General features: G+C 43.0%; 1 protein-coding gene across 2 annotated transcripts in view; it reads left to right on the top strand.

Moving 5' to 3' along the window:
- The window catches only part of wdr31 (WD repeat domain 31), a 44,528-nt gene that overhangs the window by 8,589 nt on the left and 14,835 nt on the right, over positions 1-21,104 (top strand). For both annotated transcript variants that reach the window (XM_043719862.2, XM_043719859.2), the window contains exons 3-7: positions 13,705-13,834; positions 14,247-14,321; positions 16,413-16,557; positions 17,486-17,586; positions 20,971-21,038. In XM_043719862.2, coding sequence (XP_043575797.2) covers positions 13,705-13,834; positions 14,247-14,321; positions 16,413-16,557; positions 17,486-17,586; positions 20,971-21,038 — 519 coding nt within the window. The remainder of the gene's footprint in view (positions 1-13,704; positions 13,835-14,246; positions 14,322-16,412; positions 16,558-17,485; positions 17,587-20,970; positions 21,039-21,104) is intronic.

The raw sequence follows: 21,104 nt of genomic DNA, 5'->3' as shown, positions 1-21,104 counted from the left end.
CTCTAGTTCTGGATCCCCCACCCCAGGGAAAAGACCATGTGTATTTACCCTATCCATGCCCCTCATGATTTTATAAGCCTCTATAAGGTCACCCCTCTGCCTCCGACGCTCCAGGGAAAACAGCCCCAGCCTATTCAACCTCTCCCTATAGCTCAGATCCTCCAACCCTGGCAACAACCTTGTAAATCTTTTCTGAAAGTTGGCAATAATGCATAGTAAAGAAAATAATTGGGGATAAGGTCATTGAAAAGTGGGTAGGCCACTGGCATTTCTGAATATTAATTGGAGGAGGGGAATTTGCTAATGATGAATTTATAGATATGTGGGCTAATATAAACATGACATTTCTGTAATAGTTATGAATATGATGGGCAAATGCTCTTAGTAACAGGATTTGTGAAAGAAACTACGCCAGAGTAGGCAAATTAGCTCATAAAAATTTGGCAGTTCAGCCAAAATGATCATCTGCAACAGCATGGGCTGACAATGCCAAAAATTCTCTGGAAAAGATTGGAGAATATATCAGTTGGTTCTTCATAGAAATCTAGCAGTTCTGTCAGTAATTAATGATCTGCTCACAGCTTAAGAAAGAGTTCTAGTTAGCTGTACTTTGGTTGAGTACTTGAATGTACTACACACCGGCAAAAAAGGTTTTCGTGACTGTCTGAGAAAAAATTTGCGAGCTTTTACATAGAAGATATGAGCAGAATAGGCCACTGACCTCTCAAGCCTGTTCCACCAATCAATTGTGCATGGCTTGATACGCTAACCCCCACCACCACCCAAAAGCCCTTGATCCCTTTTTACCACAAGAGTTGTATCTGCTTCTTTCTTGAAAACACACTATATTTTGGTCTCATCCACTTTCTGTGATAGTGAATTCCACAGGCTCACCACACTCTGGGTGAAGACATTTTTCCTCATCTCACTCCTAAAAGGCTGACCCCTTATCCTTAATCTATGACCCCTTGTTCTGGACCCTCCCTCCCACCATTGGGAATACCTTCCTGCATCTAACTTGTATAATCCTAGTTTAAACTGTAACGTAAGTCCATTGGAAGCCAGTTTTATTTGGGAATAGACAGTTTATTATAAAAGTATAGGTTTAAAGAGTGGAGTAGCTCCAGAAAGGTTATTGGTAAACACAGGAAAATGATTGTGCAATATGGGAACCAGATTGTTCAAGTACGTTTTTCAAGGTTGCTCAGTGTGGATTACAAATTTACAGATTCTGAAAAGACTATAGAAAATAATGAGGAACCAGGTGTTTCTCATAACTGTATGTCACACTGCTATGAAGATCAGACTGTCACAATTGACAGTTTGTCTGATGAAAGACAGATCAATTCTGATGAATAGAATGCGGCCTTCAATCCCAAAACATGATTACTAAAGTCAAATATTTACCCGATGATGGAGCAATGGACAAATGCCAGCAAGAAAGGCCATTAGAAAATAAGGCAATTGATTGAGTATATAGGATGAGGAGAAAGAAATTAGGCTTATAGATTAAAGAGCATGAAGTTCAAAGGTGGAAGGCAAGAAAATGTGTAAGCGCAGACAGTGGCCCTAAAAGCAAAAATGTCCGTAGAAAGAGGTCCTATCTTTTCATTAGGGTGGGGAAGTCAAACAGTAACAAGCTAAAAAAAAAATAGATGATGACATCTTGAAAAATGTCCACATTACAGAAGAGGAAGTGCTGGATGTCTTAAAATGCATAAAAATGGATAATTCCCTAGGACCTGATCAGGTGTACCCTAGAACTCTGTAGGAAGCTAGGGAAGTGATTGCTGGGCCTCTCGCTGAGATATTTTTATCATCGAGAGTCACAGGTGAGGTACCAGAAGACAGGAAGTTGGCTAACGTAGTGCCACTATTTAAGAATTGGGTAAGGAAAAGCCAAGGAACGATAGACCGGTGAACCAGATATCGAATGTGGGCAGATTGTTGGAGGGAGTCCTGAGGGACAGGATTTACATATATTTGGAAAGGCAAGGACTGATTAGGGATAGTCAGCATGGTTTTGTGCATCGGAAATCATGTCTCATGTATTTGATTGAGTTTTTGAAGAAGTAAAAAAGAGGATTGATGAGGGCAGAGCAGTGGACATGATCTATATGGACTTCAGTAATGTGTCTGACAGGATTCCCCATGGGAGACTGGTTAGCAACGTTAGATCTCTTGGAATACGAGGATAACTGGCCATTTGGATATAGAACTGGCTTGAAGGTAAAAGATGGAGGGTGGTGGTGGAGAGTTGCTTTTCAGACTGGAGGGCTGTGACCAGTGGTGTGCCACAAGGATCGGTGCTGCGTCCACTATTTTTTTTGTCATTTATATAAATGATTTGGAGATGCCAATGTTGGACTGGGGTCTACAAAGTTAAAAATCACACAGGTTTAATTGGAAGCACTAGCTTTCAGAGCACTGCTCCTTCATCAGGTGGTTGTGGAGTACACATTTGTAAGACACAGAATTTATTGCAAAAGTTTACAGTATGATGTAACTGAAATTATACATTGAAAAATACCTTGATTGTTTGTTAAGTCTCTCATCTGTTAGAATGACCATACTAGTTTGTTGATTTGGATGTGAACATAGGAGGTATAGTTACTAAATTGCAGATGACATCAAAATTGGTGTAGTGGACAGTGAAGAAGTACCTCAGAATACAACGAGATCTTAATCAGATAGGTCAATGGGCTGAGGAGTGGCAGATGGAGTTTAATTTCGGTAAATCGAGGTACGGCATTTTGGAAAAGCAAATCTTAGCAGGACTTATACACTTAATGGTAAGATGCTGGGGAGTGTTGCTGAACAAAGAGACCTTGCAGATTCTTAGTTCCTTGAAAGTAGAGTTGCAAGTAGAAAGGATAGTGAAGAAGGCGTTGGTATGCTTTCCTTTATTGGTCAGAACATCGACTACAGGAGTTGCGAGATCATGTTGCGGCCACTTGGTGCAATTCTGGTCTCTTCCCTATCGGAAAGATGTTGTGAAACCTGAAAGGGTTCAGAAAAGATTTACAAGGATGTTGCCAGGGATGGAGGATTTGAGCTATCGGGAGAGACTGAATAGGCTGGTGCTGTTTTCCCTGGAGCGTTGGAAGCTGAGGAATGACCTTATAGACGTTTATAAAATCATGAGGGGCATGGATAGGGTAAATAGACAAGGTCTTTTCCCTAGGGGTGGGGGAGTCCAGTACTAGAGGGGATAAGTTTAGGATGACAGGGGAAAGATATAAAAGGGACCTAAGGGGCAACTATTTCTTGCAGAGGGTGATGCGTGTGCAGAATGAACTGCCAGAGGAAGTGGTGGAGGCTGGTACAATTGTAGCATTTAAAAGGCATCTGGATTGGAAGATGAGTAGGAAGAGTTTAGAGGGATATAGGTCAAGTGCTGGCAAATTGGACTCGATTAGGTTAGGATATCTGGATGAGTTGGACCGAAGGGTCTGTTTCCGTGCTGTACATCTCTATGACTCTAAGTGAGAGTGTTACAAAGTCGAAAAGTGCATGGTCACTTTAAGACAGAAAGTGCTTTTCTGAGCTGAGAGATTGTGACAGCACATGTGTCTGTGACTAGCTAACAGGTGGAGAGTGCTGAGAATTGATTGCTTGGCATTGTGTTTTGATGTTAAGGCAAATGGATTTGAATCTTACCAGTTAATTTTAAATATGCCCAGGACCCAAAACCTAATTGAATTTGAATTTATTGTATTGACAATATTGGACCCATGAAAGGGTACAATGTTGGGTGTATCAAAAGGAAGAAAATACTGAAAATAAGTCAAAGCTGACTGTGCATTGAACCGGAGAGCACGTGTCATCTGAAAGGGGCTCTCAAAAAGAAACCTCAGAAGGCACCATCTATTAAAGGTACCAAGAAATTGTATACAAAAACCCTTGCAGTAAAAAGTAAGAAGATGAGTCAGGAAGAAGACCACAGATTTGGAAGACCAGAAGGAAGACAGCATAAGAGACTGTATGGACTTTGAGAGATTAAGTTAATGTAATGTTCAGTAATTGTGTTATTGAAACAGCATTTTTAGAGTTGGGGTCAGAACTTGACAGTGAGGAAGGATGTGTCAGGTTACAGCGGGATATAGATAAGTTGCAGAGCTGGGCAGAAAGGTGGCAAATGGAGTTCAATGTAGGTAAGTGTGAGGTGATTCACTTTGGTAAGAGTAACAAAAAGACGGGGTACTGGGCTAATGGTCGGGTACTTGGTAGTGTGGATGAGCAGAGGGATCTTGGTGTCCATGTACACATCTCTGAAAGTTGCCACCCAGGTAAATAGTGCGGTGAGGAAGGCATATGGCGTACTGGCTTTTATTGGTAGAGGAATTGAGTTCCGGAGCCCTGAGGTCATGTTGCAGTTGTATAAGACTCTGGTGCGGCCGCATCTGGAGTATTGTGTGCAGTTTTGGTCGCCATACTATAGGAAGGATGTGGAGGCACTGGAACGGGTGCAGAGGAGGTTTACCAGGATGTTGCCTGGTATGGTAGAAAGATCGTATGAGGAAAGGCTGAGGCACTTGGGGCTGTTTTCATTGGAGAAAAGAAGGTTTAGGGTGACTTGATAGAGGTGTGCAAGATGATTAGGGGTTTAGATAGGGTTGACCATGAGAACCTTTTTCCACGTATGGAGTCAGCTATTACAAGGGGCATAGCTTTAAATTAAGGGGTGGTAGGTATAGGACAGATGTTAGGGGTAGATTCTTTACTCGGCGAGTCGTGAGTTCATGGAATGCCCTGCCAGTAGCAGTGGTGGACTCTCCCTCTTTATGGACATTTAAACGGGCAATGGATAGGCATATGGAGGATAGTGGGCTAGTGTAGATTAGGTGGGCTTGGATCGGCGCAACATCGAGGGCCAAAGAGCCTGTACTGCACTGTATTTTTCTATGATCTATAATCTATAATTAGTTAAGGAAAAGGGGGCTTGGATTTATTAATAGTTTCTGTTTAGTGTTCACTGTTAAAGTTAGGAAAATGTTTTTCTTTAAACAGTGGAAATCAGGGTTTTCTTTCACTCACTTAGCAGGTCCCAAGGCGAGGTGAGCTTCTCTGGTGTGTCAGTTTTACTTACCAGAAGGGTTCAACCTCCACGTCGTAACAAGAGGTTGAGACTTAAGGTCAAAGAATATAAGGAAGAATATGAATGCCACTAGGCGAAGAAACCCATGGGATCAGGAGGTCTTATTGGCTAGAAACAAATTAGGTGACAATTTAATAAAAGATGACAAACAGCAGGAATTAAAAAAGCTGGAGAGATGAGGACAGCCAATGCCATCACATAAATATGGACAAGTGACTTATAGGGCTAAAGCATGGCTAATGGTATGAGATTTAGAAAGGCAGCTGTTATCTAAATTATCTAAAAGTACAAAAAGATCTGATCAGCTGAGCCAGTGAGCCGAGGAATGGCAGATGAAGTTTAATATAGATAAATGTGAGATATTGCATATTGGTAAGACAAACCCGGGCAGGACTTACACAGTTAATGGAAGGCCCTGGGGAGTATTGTTTGACAGAGAAACATAGTGGTGCAGGTACATTTTTCCTTGAAAGTGGCATCCCAGGTAGACAGGATGGTGACGAAGGTACTTGGCATGCTTGCCTAAGTTGGTCAGAGCACTGAGTACAAATGTTGGGATGTCATGTTATGCTGTACAAGACATTGGTAGAGCAACCTTTAGAATACTGCTAGATTTGAAAGAGTTCAGAAAATATATACAAGGATGTTCCAGGATTTGAGGGTTTGAGGAGAAAGGGTGAATAGTCTGGAACTTTTTTCCCTAAAAGCATTGGAGACTGAGATTTATAAAATGACAAGGGGCTTGGATAAGCTGAATAGCCAAGGTCTTTTTCCCAGGGTAAGGGAGTCCAAAACTAGATGGCACAGGTCTAAGGTGAGAGATTAAAGATTTAAAAGGGACTCAAGGGGCAACTTTTTCATGCAGAGGATAGTGCGTGTGTGAAATGAGCTGCTTGAGGAAGTGGTGGATACAGTACAATTACAACATTTAGATGGCATCTGGACAGCAATATGAATAGAAAAGGTTAGGATGGATATAGCTAAATGCTGGCAAATGGGACCAGATCAGTTTAGGAGGTCTGGTCAATGCACATGAGGTCGGCCGAAGGGTCTGTTTCCGTACTGTATAGCCTTTAAGATTCTGTCTCTAGAGGATGTAGGTTTAAGGTGAGAGGGGGAAAAGAGTTAAAAGGGACCTGAGGGGCACAGTGGTATGTTTATGGAACAAGCTGCCACAGGAAATGGTGGAGGTGGTTACAATTACAACATTAAGAAAATATTCGGACAGGTGCATGGATAGGAAAGGGTTAGAGGGATATGGGCCAAGCGCAGGCAAATGGGACTGGTTCAGTTTTGAAAACCTAGTTATAGAGTCATGCAGCACGGAAACAGACCCTTCGGTCCAACTTGTCCACACTGACCAAGTTTCATATACTAAACTAGTCCCACTTACCTGCCCGTATCCTTCTAAACCTTTCATGTACCTGACCAAGTGTCTTTTAAATGTTATAATTGAACACCTCCAGCACTTCCTCTGGCAGTTGATTCAACATATGTGTCAACCTCTGTGTGAAAAGGTTGCCCCTCAGTTTCCTTTTAAGTCTTTCCCTTTAACCTTAAAAATTTTCCCCCCTAGTTTTGAACTCCCCTCACCCAGGGAAAAGACCTTTGCAATTCACTTTATCTATGCCCCTCATGATTTTATATCGTCTATAAGGTCTCCCATCTGTTCCAGTCTCTCCTTATAATTCAAACTGTCCAGTCCGGCAGCATCTTTTCTGAGCTGTCTCCAATTTAATAATATCCTTCCTATAGCAGGGTGATGAAAACTGTGCACTGTACTCCAGAAGTGGCTTCACCAGCACCTTGTACCATCTCAACATGACATCCCAACTCATACTCAATGGTGTGAGTGCTGAACGCAAGCATGCTGAACCTTCTTAACTATCCTGAGTACCTGTGATGCAACTTTCAAAGAACTATGTACCTGAAACCACAGGTCTCTGTATTCTGCAACACTACTCAGCACCCTACCATTAACTGTTAAAAGCCTGCCCTTGTTTGTTTTACCAAAATGCAATACCTCACACTTATCCAAAGTAAACTCCATCTGCCACTCCTCAGCCCATTGTCATTACTGATCAAGGTCCTTCTGTAATCTTAGATCATCTTCTGTTCTGTTAGTGAAGGCCACTGGCCATGGAAATATTGCACAATAAGTTGTCATCTTATATTTTTGTTTTCATTTTTAAAAATGAATTAATATATAGTATAACAATAGTGTTAATTTTTTAATAATGTAGTAGAGTCTAACAGGAATGCCGGATACCAAATGCAAGTCAGAAATGGATGTTGGTTATTAGTCCGTTTTGTGAGAACCTGGTATGTATAACTATGGAGCAAATACTCGAATGTGTTGAGGTTTGAGTTGGATTGAATTCTGACTAGAAAATATAAGCTTTAACTTTGTCTAATCAGTCTTTAATCTGAGGTGTCTACCAGCTACCCCTGACTTGTTCCAGCGTTTGGTCCTGCCTGCTCCAGCCTTTGGCCCTGCCTGCTCCAGCCTTTGGCCCTGCCTGCTCCAGCCTTTGGCCCTGCCTGCTCCAGCCTTTGGCCCTGCCTGCTCCAGCCTTTGGTCCTGCCTGCTCCAGCCTCTGGCCCTGCCTGCTCCAGCCTCTGGCCCTGCCTGCTCCAGCCTCTGGCCCTGCCTGCTCCAGCCTCTGGCCCTGCCTGCTCCAGCCTCTGGCCCTGCCTGCTCCAGCCTCTGGCCCTGCCTGCTCCAGCCTCTGGCCCTGCCTGCTCCAGCCTCTGGCCCTGCCTGCTCCAGCCTCTGGCCCTGCCTGCTCCAGCCTCTGGCCCTGCCTGCTCCAGCCTCTGGCCCTGCCTGCTCCAGCCTTTGGTCCTGCCTGCTCCAGCCTTTGGTCCTGCCTGCTCCAGCCTTTGGTCCTGCCTGCTCCAGTCTCTGGCCCTGCCTGCTCCAGTCTTGGTCATTCCTGCCACACTGCCTCTGGCTGCTCCTCCAATCACACACTGTTTCCTTCAACTGTTGCTGCTGATAGACTCATAATGAAACAATCAGCAGGAAGCATGAGAGAGACCCAACCTCTGATTGGAATAATAACCCCTCTCAGATTCTATTTGTTCCAAGTATGGGGTTGACTTTTCTCTAATGGGTCATGATGATTGAATTTTCCTGGGTGATTTGGTCACTTTCTGACAAATCCATCACCCCTGCCCTATGTTTACAGTGTTGGCTGTATCAACTCATCCAAGGTCCTCAGATAGTACCTTCTAAACCCAAGACCTCTACTACCCAGAAGGACATGTAGGTGATGGGGTTCCCATGCTTCTAAAGTTTCACTCCATGCCACGTACTGTTTTCATTTGGAGTTAAATCTCCATCGAGCCTGCACCGACCTCAGCAGAGCATCTCACACAGATCCAGACTCAAACCTATCCCCATTACTCTGCATTAACCACGGCTAACCAGCTTGTAACCTGCACCTCCCTGGACAATGGGCAATTTATTATGGACGATCCACCTAACCTGCACAGCTTTTGAACCGTAGGATGAAACTGGAGCACCTGACAGAAACCCATGCAAACTCCACACAGACAGTCACCCAAGACTGGGATTGAATCCAGGTCCTTGGTGTTGTAAGGTAGCAGGGCTAACCACTGAACCACCCTTTACTCAAAATCCTGGACTTTTTTTTACGGACAGCACTTTCGGCGTATCTACACCACAAGGACAGCAGTTGTATCAAGAAGGCAATGCAGCACCACATTGTCAAGGGAAATTAGGAACATGCAACAAATGCTGGTCTAGGCAGTGATGCCCACATCCCATGAACATATTAAAAAAAAATACACTTGCTGCCCACATTCAAGTCATTGGTCTAGATTGAGTAGGCAGGCCCCAAGCACTGATTCTTGGGATACAACACTAGTCACAGCCTGCTAACCTGAGAATGATATAATTATTCTTACTCTCTGTTTTCTGTCCACTCGCGATTTCTTAATCCATGAAGATAGATTACCTGGCACTCCCCTCGGCTGTAATTTGCTTACAAATCTCTGATGTGGGACCATATTGAAAATTCAAATGCAAGATTCTCTAGTTTTCCCTTTTTCTACTGAGCTAGATAAACATTTTTTCAAACATTTTTTCCTTTCGTAAATCCATGTTGACTCTGCCTAATCCAACCATTATTTTCTAACTTTCTAGTTTTCCCATCCTACAGTGCAGTACAGAAGGATCACCATACTGACAGTGGTGTTGCCTTGTGGAAGAGACGTTAAATCTATGTTCATTCTGCCTAATCAGTTTTCACAGTGTGTTAGCATTATATATCCCTCAATCCATGCTACTGACACAAATTAATTGAACATGGATCCCATTGCTATGTATGGGATCTTACTTTCAATGAATTCACCGCTATGATTACTAACAAACCAGCAGTGACCGTATTTCGTGGGTGTTCAGATAAGTCGGGTATGGATGCTAGGGCAGTTGCTTGCTCCTCCTGCAGAATGTGGCAGGTGGAAGACATGGCACACGTCTCCGCTGGCTACGTCTGTGGGAAGTGCACCCAACTCCAGCTCCTTGAAAACCGTGTTAGGGAGTTGGAGCTGGAGCTGGATGAACTACGGATCATTCGGGAGGCTGAGGGGGTAATTGAGAGGAGTTACCGGGAGTTGGTCACTCCTAAGGCTCAGGACAAGGATAAATGGGTTGCAGTTAGGGGGAGGAAAGGGGACAGACAGTGCAAAGATCCCCTGAGGACATTCCCCTCAGCAATAAGTATACTGTTTTGAATACTGCTGGGGGGGATGACCTACCAGAGGAAAGCCGTAGCAGTCAGTTCTCTGGCACTGAGCCTGACACTGTGGCAAACAAGGGAAGAGGGCAGAATAGAAAAGTACTCATGGTAGGGGACTCGATAGTTAGGGGAATCAACAGGAGATTTTGTGGTCAGGATCGGGATTCCCGGAAGGTATGTTGCCTCCCTGGTGCCAGGGTCCGGGACGTCTCTGATCGGGTATATAAGGTTCTAAAAGGGGAGGGCGAACAGCCAGAAATCTTGTTACATATTGGCACTAATGATATAGCCAGGAAAAGGATCGAGGATATAAAAAGTGATTTCAGGGAGTTAGGATGGAAGCTGCAAAGCAGGACGAACAGAGTAGTGTTCTCTAGTTTACTACCGGTGCCACGGGATAGCGAGGCGAGGAACAGGGAGCGGGCGCAACTGGTGTAGGAGGGAGGGCTTCAGATATGTAGATAATTGGGATGCCTTCTGGGGAAGGTGGGACCTGTACAAGAAGGACGGGTTGCATCAGAACTGGAAGGGGACCAATGTCCTGGGTGGAAGGTTTGCTCGAGTAGTTCGAGAGGGTTTAAACTAGTATGGCAGGGGGGTGGGAACCTGAGCTGTATACCAGAGGTGACAGTTGATGCAAATGAGGCAATAGCAAGAGGTAGACCAGCTAGTGGGAAGGATTTTCCTGGGAAGGAACCAAGGGATCAGTTAAAGTGTGTTTGCTTTAACGCAAGGAGTATCAGAAACAAAAGTGATGAACTTGGAGCATGGATCAGTACCTGGTGCTATGATGTTGTAGCCATAACAGAGAAATGGTTTCTCAGGGGCAGGAATGGTTGATGGATGTTCCAGGGTTTAGAGCATTTAAAAAGAATAGGGAAGGGGGAAAAAGAGGAGGGGGTGTAGCACTACTAATCAGAGAGGGTATCACAGCTACAGAAGCTTCCATTGTCGAGGAAGATCTGCCTACCGAGTCAGTATGGAAATTAGGAACAGCAATGGAGCAGTCACCTCTTTAGGGGTTTACTACAGGCCCCTCCAATAGTAGCAGGGAGATGGAAGAAAGCATAGCTCGGCAGATTTTGGAAAAGTGTGGACATAGTAGGGTTGTTGTAATGGGTGACTTTAACTTTCCCAATATTGATTGGAACCCCCTTCGAGCAGAAGATTTGAACGGAGCTGTTTTTGTAGGATGTGTTCAGGAGGGTTTCCTAACTCAGTACGTTGACAGGCCGACGAGGGGAGATGCCATTCTAGACTTGGTGCTCGGAAACGAACCGGGGCAGGTATCAGATCTTGTGGTGGGAGAGCATTTTGGTAATAGTGACCACAACTGCCTCACATTCTACATAGCTATGGAGAAGGAGAGGATTAGGCAAAATGGGAGGATATTTAATTGGGGAAGAGGAAACTATGATGCGATTAGACATGAGTTAGGAAGCATGGATTGGGAGCAATTGTTCCATGGTAAAGGCATTATAGACATGTGGAGACTGTTTAAGGAACAGTTGTTGCAAGTGATGAATAAATATGTCCCTCTGAGACAGGCAAGAAGTGGTAAGATAAAGGAACCTTGGATGACGAGAGTGGTGGAGCTTCTTGTCAAAAGGAAAAAGGTAGCTTACATAAGGTGGAGGAAGATAGGGTCAAGCTCAGCTCTACAGGATTACAGGCAGGCAAGGAAGGAGCTTAAAAATGGTCTGAGGAGAGCCAGGAGGGGGCGCGAGAAAGGCTTGGCAGAACGGATTAGGGAGAACACAAAGGCATTTTACACTTATGTGAGGATTAAGAGAATTAAGAGAAAGAGTAGGCCCGATCAGGGATAGCATAGGGAATTTGTGTGTGGAGTCTGAGGAGGTAGGGGAAGCCCTAAATGAGTTTTTTGCTTCTGTCTTTACGAAAGAAACGAACTTTGCAGTGAATGAAACCTTTGGAGAGCAGGTGTGCATGCTGAAATGAATAGAGATAGAGGAAGCTGTTGACAAGTCGCCAGGCCCAGACCAGATTTGTCCTCGGCTGCTTTGGGAAACGAGAAATGCAATTGCTTCACCACTTGCGAAGATCTTTTCATTCTCGCTCTCCACTGGAGTCGTACCTGAGGACTGAAGAGAGGCAAATATAATTCCTCTCTTCAAGAAAGAAATAGGGAAATCCCTGGCAATTACAGACCAGTAAGTCTCACGTCTGTCGTCTGCAAGGTGTTAGAAAGGATTCTGAGGGATAGGATTTATGACCATCTGGAAGAGCATGGCTTGATTAAATGCAGTCAACACGGCTTTGTGAGGGGCAGGTCATGCCTCACAAACCTTATAGAGTTCTTTGAGGATGTGACTAGAAAGGTTGATGAGGGTCGAGCTGTGGATGTGGTGTATATGGACTTCAGTAAGGCATTTGATAAGGTTCCCCATGGTCGGCTCATTCAGAAGGTCAGGAGGAATGGGATTCAGGGGAACATAGCTGTCTGGATACAGAATTGGCTGGCCAACAGAAGACAGCAAGTGGTAGTAAAAGGAAAATATTCTGCCTGGAAGTCTGTGGTGAGTGGTGTTCTACAGGGCTCTGTCCTTGGGCCTCTATTGTTTGTAATTTTTATTAATGACTTGGATGAGGGGATTGAAGGATGGGTCAGCAAGTTTGCAGATGACACAAAGGTTTGAGGTGTCGTTGACAGAATAGAGGGCTGTTGTAGGCTGCAGCGGGACATTGACAGGATGCAGAGATGGGCTGAGAGGTGGCAGATGGAGTTCAACCTGGATAAATGCGAGATGATGCATTTTGGAAGGTCGAATTTGAAAGCTGAGTACAGGATTAAGGATAGGATTCTTGGTAGCATGGAGGAACAAAGGGATCTTGTTGTGCAGGTACATAGATCCCTTAAAATGGCCACCCAAGTGGACAGGGTTGTTAAGAAAGCATATGGTGTTTTGGCTTTCATTAACAGGGGTATTGAGTTTAAGAGTCGTGAGATCTTGTTGCAGCTCTATAAAACTTTGGTTAGACCGCACTTGGAATACTGCGTCCAGTTCTGGTCTTCCTATTATAAGAAAGATGTGGATGCTTTGGAGGGGGTTCAGAGGAGGTTTACCAGGATGCTGCCTGGACTGGAGGGATTATCTTATAAGGAGAGGTTGAATGAGCTTGGACTTTTTTCATTGGAGAAAAGGAGGAGAAGAGGGGACCTAATTGAGGTATACAAGGTAATGAGAGGCAGAGATAGAGTCGATAGCCAGAGACTATTTCCCAGGGCAGAAATGACTAACACGAGGGGTCATAGTTTTAAGCTGGTTGGAGGAAAGTATAGAGGGGATGTCAGAGGCGGGTTCGTTACACAGAGAGTTGTGAGAGCATGGAATGCGTTGCCAGCAGCAGTTGTGGAGGCAGGGTCATTGGGGACATTTAAGAGACTCCTCGACATACATATGGTCACAGAAATCGGAGAGTGCATATATGAGGATCAGTGGTCGGCACAACATCGTGGGCTGAAGGGCCTGTTCTGTGCTGTATTGTTCTATGTTCGTAAGCGATTACATTACTTCTAAAATATAATAGAACATCTTCAGATCCTGAACAGTGCACTAAAAGTGCAAATTATGTATTTCATTTGATACCCTTACAGCCAGCAGATTCTTATTCCATTCAGGGTGAAGCACAGAACACAGAGGTAAAATGGTAGTGTATTAATTAATTTACTACCTAGACCTCCACAGCTTGAGCTATTTGTGCTTGAAATACTTTGTAAACTGCCAAGGAGGTATAGAATATATTCCAGACAATGTTGCGTACACTGGCATTCTCAGATTGAGCTATACATTGTGCTTGAACTATGTTATACTTTTTAAGGATTGACGGCGATGCAGGTCACAGTTCTGTCACTCAAGTGGTTCAACAATACAGTCCTGCACATAATGATGCTGTGACATCATTAGCCTCTCTTACATCTGATACCTGTGTGTCTGGAGGAAAGGACAAGGTAAGATTTCCATCCTTAGAATGGTGGAATAGGAGGGCATGTTTATGAACAGGAATTTATGTGAATGCATATTGGTTTTGTGACATTTATATATATACATGCAAGTGCGTGCACACACACATACGTTAAACCATCATATCTAACTATATTCACAGTATAATGCCTTACTCTAGCTTCCTTTATGCAGAAGGTTGGTACAGGCTTTAAATTGGAGACAGCAGTACCCTGTGCCTTAGTATTCAGTGTTCATTTAAGTTCCATCTTGCTCATTTCTAAATGCAATCAGTGTTATGATAACAAAGTGTTTATGTTTGCGTATATGCATATATGTAAAAATGTTTGGGCTTTCATTGAATTCAGTAGTAATGTGTGCAATCTGTTACTAAGGTGTACCCATTTTACTGCCCTATAGACAGTGGTCATATATGACTGGAAATCTGGTTGTGTGCAGCAGAAATTCATGGGCCATGAACGTGATGTGACCAAGGTAAGAATGATTAATAAACCACCTGATAGAATAGTTACTATTCATGAAAGGCAGGAAGAAATGGAGGCATGCCATTGACTGTGGGTGTGGAGCATGCTAATTCTTTATTCTCTGAGGACTAGTTTTTAATGTCTGATTATGCGCAAAGGATGGAAGTTATCCCTGCATTAGATTGATTGCACAATGCTCTAATCTTATCTTTCATCTCTGAGGCCACTCTGCCAAAATTCATTGGCTGGTAACAGCATAGAGGAGCACTTTCAGCCTGCCAAACCTGTGTCAGAGTACCACTCAGCTAATCCCACTCCCACCATAGTTGCTGTGTTTAGGATCAAGGTACTGAGATCTAGAGATTTGAATAGGCACATGCTAAAACACTTCTCATAAAGATCATAAATCACTTTAAAACCCTTTACCATACATATCTCAGATTCTGTTTGATAGGATTCTGAAAATTTGTCTTAACCTAGGAAGCACTGAGGATCAGAGGGACCTTGGTGTGCATGCTTGAAATTGCAGGACAGCTTGATGGAGTGATTAAGAAGGTATCTGACTTACTTGCCTTTATTAACCAAAGCGTATAGTTCAAGAATATTGAGAGGTTATGCTGGAATTGTATAAAATGTTGGTTAGGCCACAGCTAGAATATTGTTTGCAGTTCTAGAATCCACATTATAGGAAGGATGTGGTAGCATTGGAGAGGGTGCAGACGAGATTTAACAGGGTATTGCCTGGGATGAAAAGTTTTAAATATGAACAGAGATTGGATAGACTGGGGTTGTTTTTCTCAGAGCAGAGGAAACTGAAGTGGGGAGCATGATTGAGATATATAAAATTATGACCAGGAAGCAGGAGGTTTAGAGGGAATGTGAAGAAAAATCTTTTCACCGAGAGAGTGGTAAGAATCTGAAACTCACTGTCTATAAAGGTGTTAGAAACAGAAGCTCTCATAATATTTAAGATATATTTAGGCTTTGGGCCAAGTGGTGAAAAATTGGATTAGAATAGTTAGGTGGTTGTTTTTGACCAGTGCAGATTTTTGTGCTGCAGACCTCTCTGACTCTAATTATTATAGATAAACCCACACCGGGTTTATCTGGAAGCATGGTATTTCATGTCACAAGTAAAGGAACTGACCTTGAATACGCACGGTTATATGACTTTCCCCACTGGTCCACTGAATTGTCTAATACTTACAAAGGGAAGGGGAATCTAATCAGAGTATTCAAAGGATGTAACTCTACACTCCCTACACAATGTCTCTTTCCCATCCTATCTGTTCAAACACATAACTTGATTGTTATCTGTCCAATTTTCTCCCAGTGGATATCGGCCATTTTGAGCTCTTTCAGTCTTTGTAATGAGACTCAACGTTTCAGCCAAATGTGTGAGCTGACCTGGAGCTGGCTACTCCAATAACTGCACACATTCAGTTTCTGCTCCTGAGAAGCGAGTTTTGACCTTGAACAATCGTGTAAAATTAGCAACATCAGATCGTAAAAAGATCATAAAGAAACGGGAGTAGAATTAAACCATTTGGTCCTGAGAGCCTGCCTGGCCATTCATGGCTGATATTCTTTCTGGACTCCACTTTTTTGCTCAATTTCCAAGTTCCTCTAAGTGCTCAAAAATCAGCAGTATTTGTCTCAAATAATTAAACCTACTTGATAGAGAATTCCAAAGATCCAACATTGTCTCAGTCTTTAATTGTACATCTTTTAACTAGGAGTTATAACCATGGGAGATAGAGACGAAAGTCAGGAGACACAGCATGTAACAGCCATACAACTCCCCTGATTTTCTCTTCCATTTCCAGCACTGATTTACACTATTGCCCAAAATCAGATAACTCCCAGAATCATCTTGCGGTGACTTGACTGAATTAAGTGCAAGAACAAGTACCCACTGCACTCTTATCGGCTGGGAATGATTCTCAGTAGAGGCAAAAATTTGACAATGTTGGTGCATTCTTTAATTTTCACCTGATGCCATGATTGGGAGATATCCTGTCCTACGTTGAAGTGACCTGCATGTGAACAAACTGGTGGCTGGTCCCCATAACCTGGAATTGTGCATGTTATATTCTTTCAGGTAACCTGCCTCTTTCAGTCAAACAGGATCTTCAGTGCTTCACGTGATAAAACAGCCTTAATGTGGGATATGTATAATAAAGCTGGACCACTACAGGAGTTTACAGGGCATGAACTGATGGTGTCCGGCCTAGCCGTGAGCCCAGGTATGAACACAGGAAGCTGTCTTTCTTTGTAATATTTTAGAATTTTTGTAATTTTATCTTGCCACAAAAAAAATTTAGATTAGATTCTCTACAGTGTAGAAACAGGCCATTTGGCTCAACCAGTCCACACTGACCCTCTGAAGACTAACCCACCCAGACCCATTCCCCTACATTTACCCCTGACTAATGGGCAATTCAGCATGGCCAATGCACCTGACCTGCATATCTTTTGGACTGTGGGAGGAAACTGGAGCACCCGGAGGAAACCCATGCAGACACGGGGAGAATGTGCAAACTCTACACAGACAGTTGCCCGAGGTGGGAATCGAACCCGGGACCCTGGTGCTGTGAGGCAACAGTGCTAACCACTGAGCCAGGTCATAGTAAAGTTATGAATTTATTGAAAAAGGAACATTTTCCTTTTTTTTAACAGAAAGAAGGGGGAAGAAAGGAAGAGAGTCAGAGGCAAGTTGAAAGATAACAACAGAAAGTGTCTAACAGACTGGAAAAGACAAGTGGAGAACTATCTGAAGGATGATAATGAATTAGAGTGTTTAAAAGAAAAAGAGTTGGCAACAGGATAAGGAATGTATAAATCTTGCACGTAGACCGAAAGAGAAGAGAAAGGGAGACAGAGGAAGAGATTACCAATAGCAGGATTAACAATTGGGCACCAAGCAGAGCCAGTGGGAAGAAAAGGATGCCAGGTTTTGTTTCCTTATTGTCTGTGAGCAAAGCTACATTGTACTGTATTTACCAATTTGTAAATATCTCTGGCAAAAAATGTATCTTTTCTTTCCTATGTGTGTGTCAACCCATGGATGAGAAGATATTGTGCCTATACTGGACTTTGTTCCTGTAAAGATACAAACTTTGTTGACCTGAAAGTTGAATTTCTGTTATAATGTGGTCTTATTACCCTTTTCAGATGGTTTGAAACTATGTACAGGATCGCGGGACAATTCCATCTGTATCTGGGACGTGGAGACAGGAGACTGTCTACAAAGCTGCCATATTTCCAGGAATCTGGTAGGACTAATTAGCAGCTGGCCACTGGTTCTTCTGCTATGATTTGGATGATATTGTAATGCAGTATTGTAATGAGGAAGCACTGCTCTCAAAGGTGCAATATTTTAGATGAGGTATTAAACTGAGACTCTGTCTCTTTTTGCCTTCTTGGCTGGACTGTAATGGTCGTATGGCACTGTTTTGATAAAAAGCAAGTGAGTTCTTTATCGTCCTGTTGTGGGGTGAGCATTTGTCCCTCACAGAACCAGAAACCGATCATTATTTATCATATTGCTTATTTATCAGATTGTGATAGCTTGCTGTTTGTAAATTGATTCCTGCATTTCTTGTATACCACTGGGAATATACTTCAAAGTACACAATTAGCTTTAACACATGTTGGAAAATCTGGGAATAATAGAAATATAGAGGTGTACAGCACAGAAAAAGACCGTTTGGCCCATTGCATCCACGCCAGTCAAAAACAACCACTTAACTATTCTAATCCCATTTTCCACCACATGATCCATTGCCTTGTATGCCTGGGCATTGCAAGTACACAGCTAAAAACTTCTTGAATGTCGTGACGTGTTCTGCCTCTACCACCCTTACTGGCAGTCAGTTCCTGATTCCCACCACCCTCTGGATGAAAATATTTTTCTTCACATCCCCTCTCATGCTCCTGCCCCGACTTAAGTCTACACTCCCTCCATCAAGGGGAAACATTTTTTTCTATCGACTCTATCTATGCTCCTCATAAATTTATACATCTCAAACATATCCTCTCTCAAGCTCTTCTGCTCTGAGGAGAATAACCCAGTCTGTCCAATCTCTCTTCATAACCAAAACTCACCAGCCTAGGCAACAGCCTGGTAAATCTCCTCTGCATCCTGTCTGGTGCTACCACTATCCAGTACTGATGGTGTCAGTTCTCTTGAATGTTGTAATGACACTCATACATGCACTACTGTAATGTGGATTCCGGTGGATTCCAGAACTGCACAAATACTCTAGTTGTGCCTCACCAGCATTTTATACTGTTCCAGCATACCTCTCTGCTCTTAAACTCTATGCCTCAGTAAAAAAGGCAGGTATCCCATATGCCTTCTTAGCCATTTAATCAGCCTGATCTGACACCACAAGAAATCAGTGTACATGCACACCAAAATCCCTCTGATCCTTGTTGCTTCTCATGGTCCTGCTGTTCATATATTCCCTTGCCTTTGAGAAGATGGGGGTGAGCTGCCTTCCTAAAGCACGGTGTAAGTCGACCAACTATGCTGTAAGGGAGGGAGCTCCAGGATTTTGACCCAGCTACATTGAAGGAATTGTGATACAGTTCCAAGTCAGAATGTTGAGTGACTTGTAGGATTACTTGCAGATGGTTGTGTTCCCATGAATCTGCTAAACTTGTCCTTCTAGATGTTGTGGCCATGGGTTCAGAAGATTTGGCCTAAGGAGCCTTGGTGAATTTCTACTGAGCATCTTGTAACATCCATCACACTACTGATTTGTGCCTTATAGATGATAGACAGGCTTTGGGCAGTCAGGAGGTAAGTTACTTACTGCAGGGTTCCTAGTCTCTGACCTACTCTTACAGCCACAGTATTTATTCAGTTCAATAAGTGATAAGTCCCAAAGTTTCTGGTAAGTGATAAATCCTAAACTGTTGGTAGTAGGGGATTAAAGCAATGGTAATCCCATTGAATGTCCAGAGGCAGTGGTTGCAGATGGTCATCACCTGACACTTTAGTGGTGTGAATGTTACTTGCCACGTTTCAGCCCAAACCTGAATAATGTCCAGGTTCTGCTGCATTTGGACATGGACTGCTTCAATATCTGTGTAGTCATAGTGATCATACCCACTTCTGACCTTGTGATAGAGGGAAGGGTCATTGATGAAGCAACTGAAGAAGGCTGGGCCTAGGTCACTATCCTGAGGAGCTCCTACAGAGGTGTCCTGAAGCTGAGATGGCTAAAATTCAGTAAAGTCCACCAGCTACCCTTTGTGCCAGGTATGACTCCAACCATTGGAGAGTTTTCCTCCAATTTCCATTGACTTTTAGTTTTGCTATTGAAATCACATTTGGTCTAATGCCGATTTGATGTCAAGGGCTATCACTTTCATCTCTCCTCTGGAATTCAGTTCTTCATGTTTGGACCAAGCCTGTAATGAGGTCAGGAACGGAGTGATGCCCAGTTTAGGGTTCTGCCAGGGCCAGTGAGCAGGTTATTGCCAAGCATATGCTGCTTGGTAGCATTGTTGACAGCATTTTCTATCACTTTACTAATGATCAAGACTAGACCAATGGACTGAGTATTTGCCCTGTTTTCTGTGTACTGCATATAGCTAGACAATTTTCCACATAGTCAGGTATCTGCACTGACACAGTTGCAAGTTCAGAACTACTGCCAAATAGTAAGGGCATATGGTCTTTGGACTATCCAGTTACTTGATATCACAGAGTGCATCAGTTTGGCTGTAGCCTGGCAATTATTTTGTTGATGACCTCTGCAGGAGGTTGAGATCCACTTGCCCTTCTGGCTGTAGATTGTTTGTTTGTAAATGTTTAACCTTGTATATTGCATTGATGGGTTGGGGTCTCCATCATTGAGGATGGGGATATTTATGGAACCACCTCCTCCACTGTCCACACCCATTCATGGGGGCTGGATTTGGAAGGACTGCAAAGCTTAGATCAATTAGTTGGTTGTGGAATATTATAAAATGTATATAATTATTTAAATGGGAAGATGCGAAAAAGAAAGTCAGAACTACAAAATGATTTATCTTTCCTTGTCCTGTCTTTATTTCTCTCTTAAAACACAAGAGTGTCACTTTCTTGAACATACGCTTTATTTTGAAGATTCAACAAATACTCAAGATTTGTGTTTGTCTATTGTTGGTTATCTTGTGAAAGACAGTAAGGGAGTAAAGTATTTCAACATAAACCAGGCAAGGGGGCCAGTTAAAATGGAACAGATGACCTACCATCTCAATGAATTTTAAATAATATGTACCCAAGTACACTTGCCCAAAAGCCAGCAAGCTGCTTGTTAAATATGTAAATGTGACCCTGATGACATCCTTGGCCCCAACTGCAACATAGAGTAAAACTCCATTCAATACAATCTTTACAACCAGGAAAGAATGTTGCTTGACTCTGTCCGTCTCAGCTGGATTTAAACTCCGGTCCCAAATACAAGAGTGTAATGTTCAAGTCACTCTGGATTGTGAGATTTTTACTGGTGATTTGGTCATCTGACTTTTCTTTTGCATTGAAACTAAATTAGTGGCTTTGTATATAACTGTCCCACTCTTTCTTGATTGTTGGTATGTTGTTTAGTTACATGGCAACATTTCTTGATTGATGAATTAATTGATTGTAGTCAACTCTTTTCCAGGTGACACACATCTGCTGGATTCCTGCAGAATCACTTGTAATTCAGACCTCAGAGGACAAGATGATCAGGTGAGTTAACTGTAGTCCACATCAACTAGTTCACTCATTCAGTAAGGATCATTAAATGGATGTTTT

The sequence above is a fragment of the Chiloscyllium plagiosum genome, unplaced genomic scaffold, assembly GCF_037043375.1.
Source record: "Chiloscyllium plagiosum isolate Xiang-an unplaced genomic scaffold, Cpla_swu_hap1 HiC_scaffold_21, whole genome shotgun sequence".
NCBI classification, from domain to species: domain Eukaryota; kingdom Metazoa; phylum Chordata; class Chondrichthyes; order Orectolobiformes; family Hemiscylliidae; genus Chiloscyllium; species Chiloscyllium plagiosum.
The sequence above is the reverse complement of the archived record's forward strand: the minus strand, read 5'-3'. Positions and strand labels throughout refer to the sequence as shown.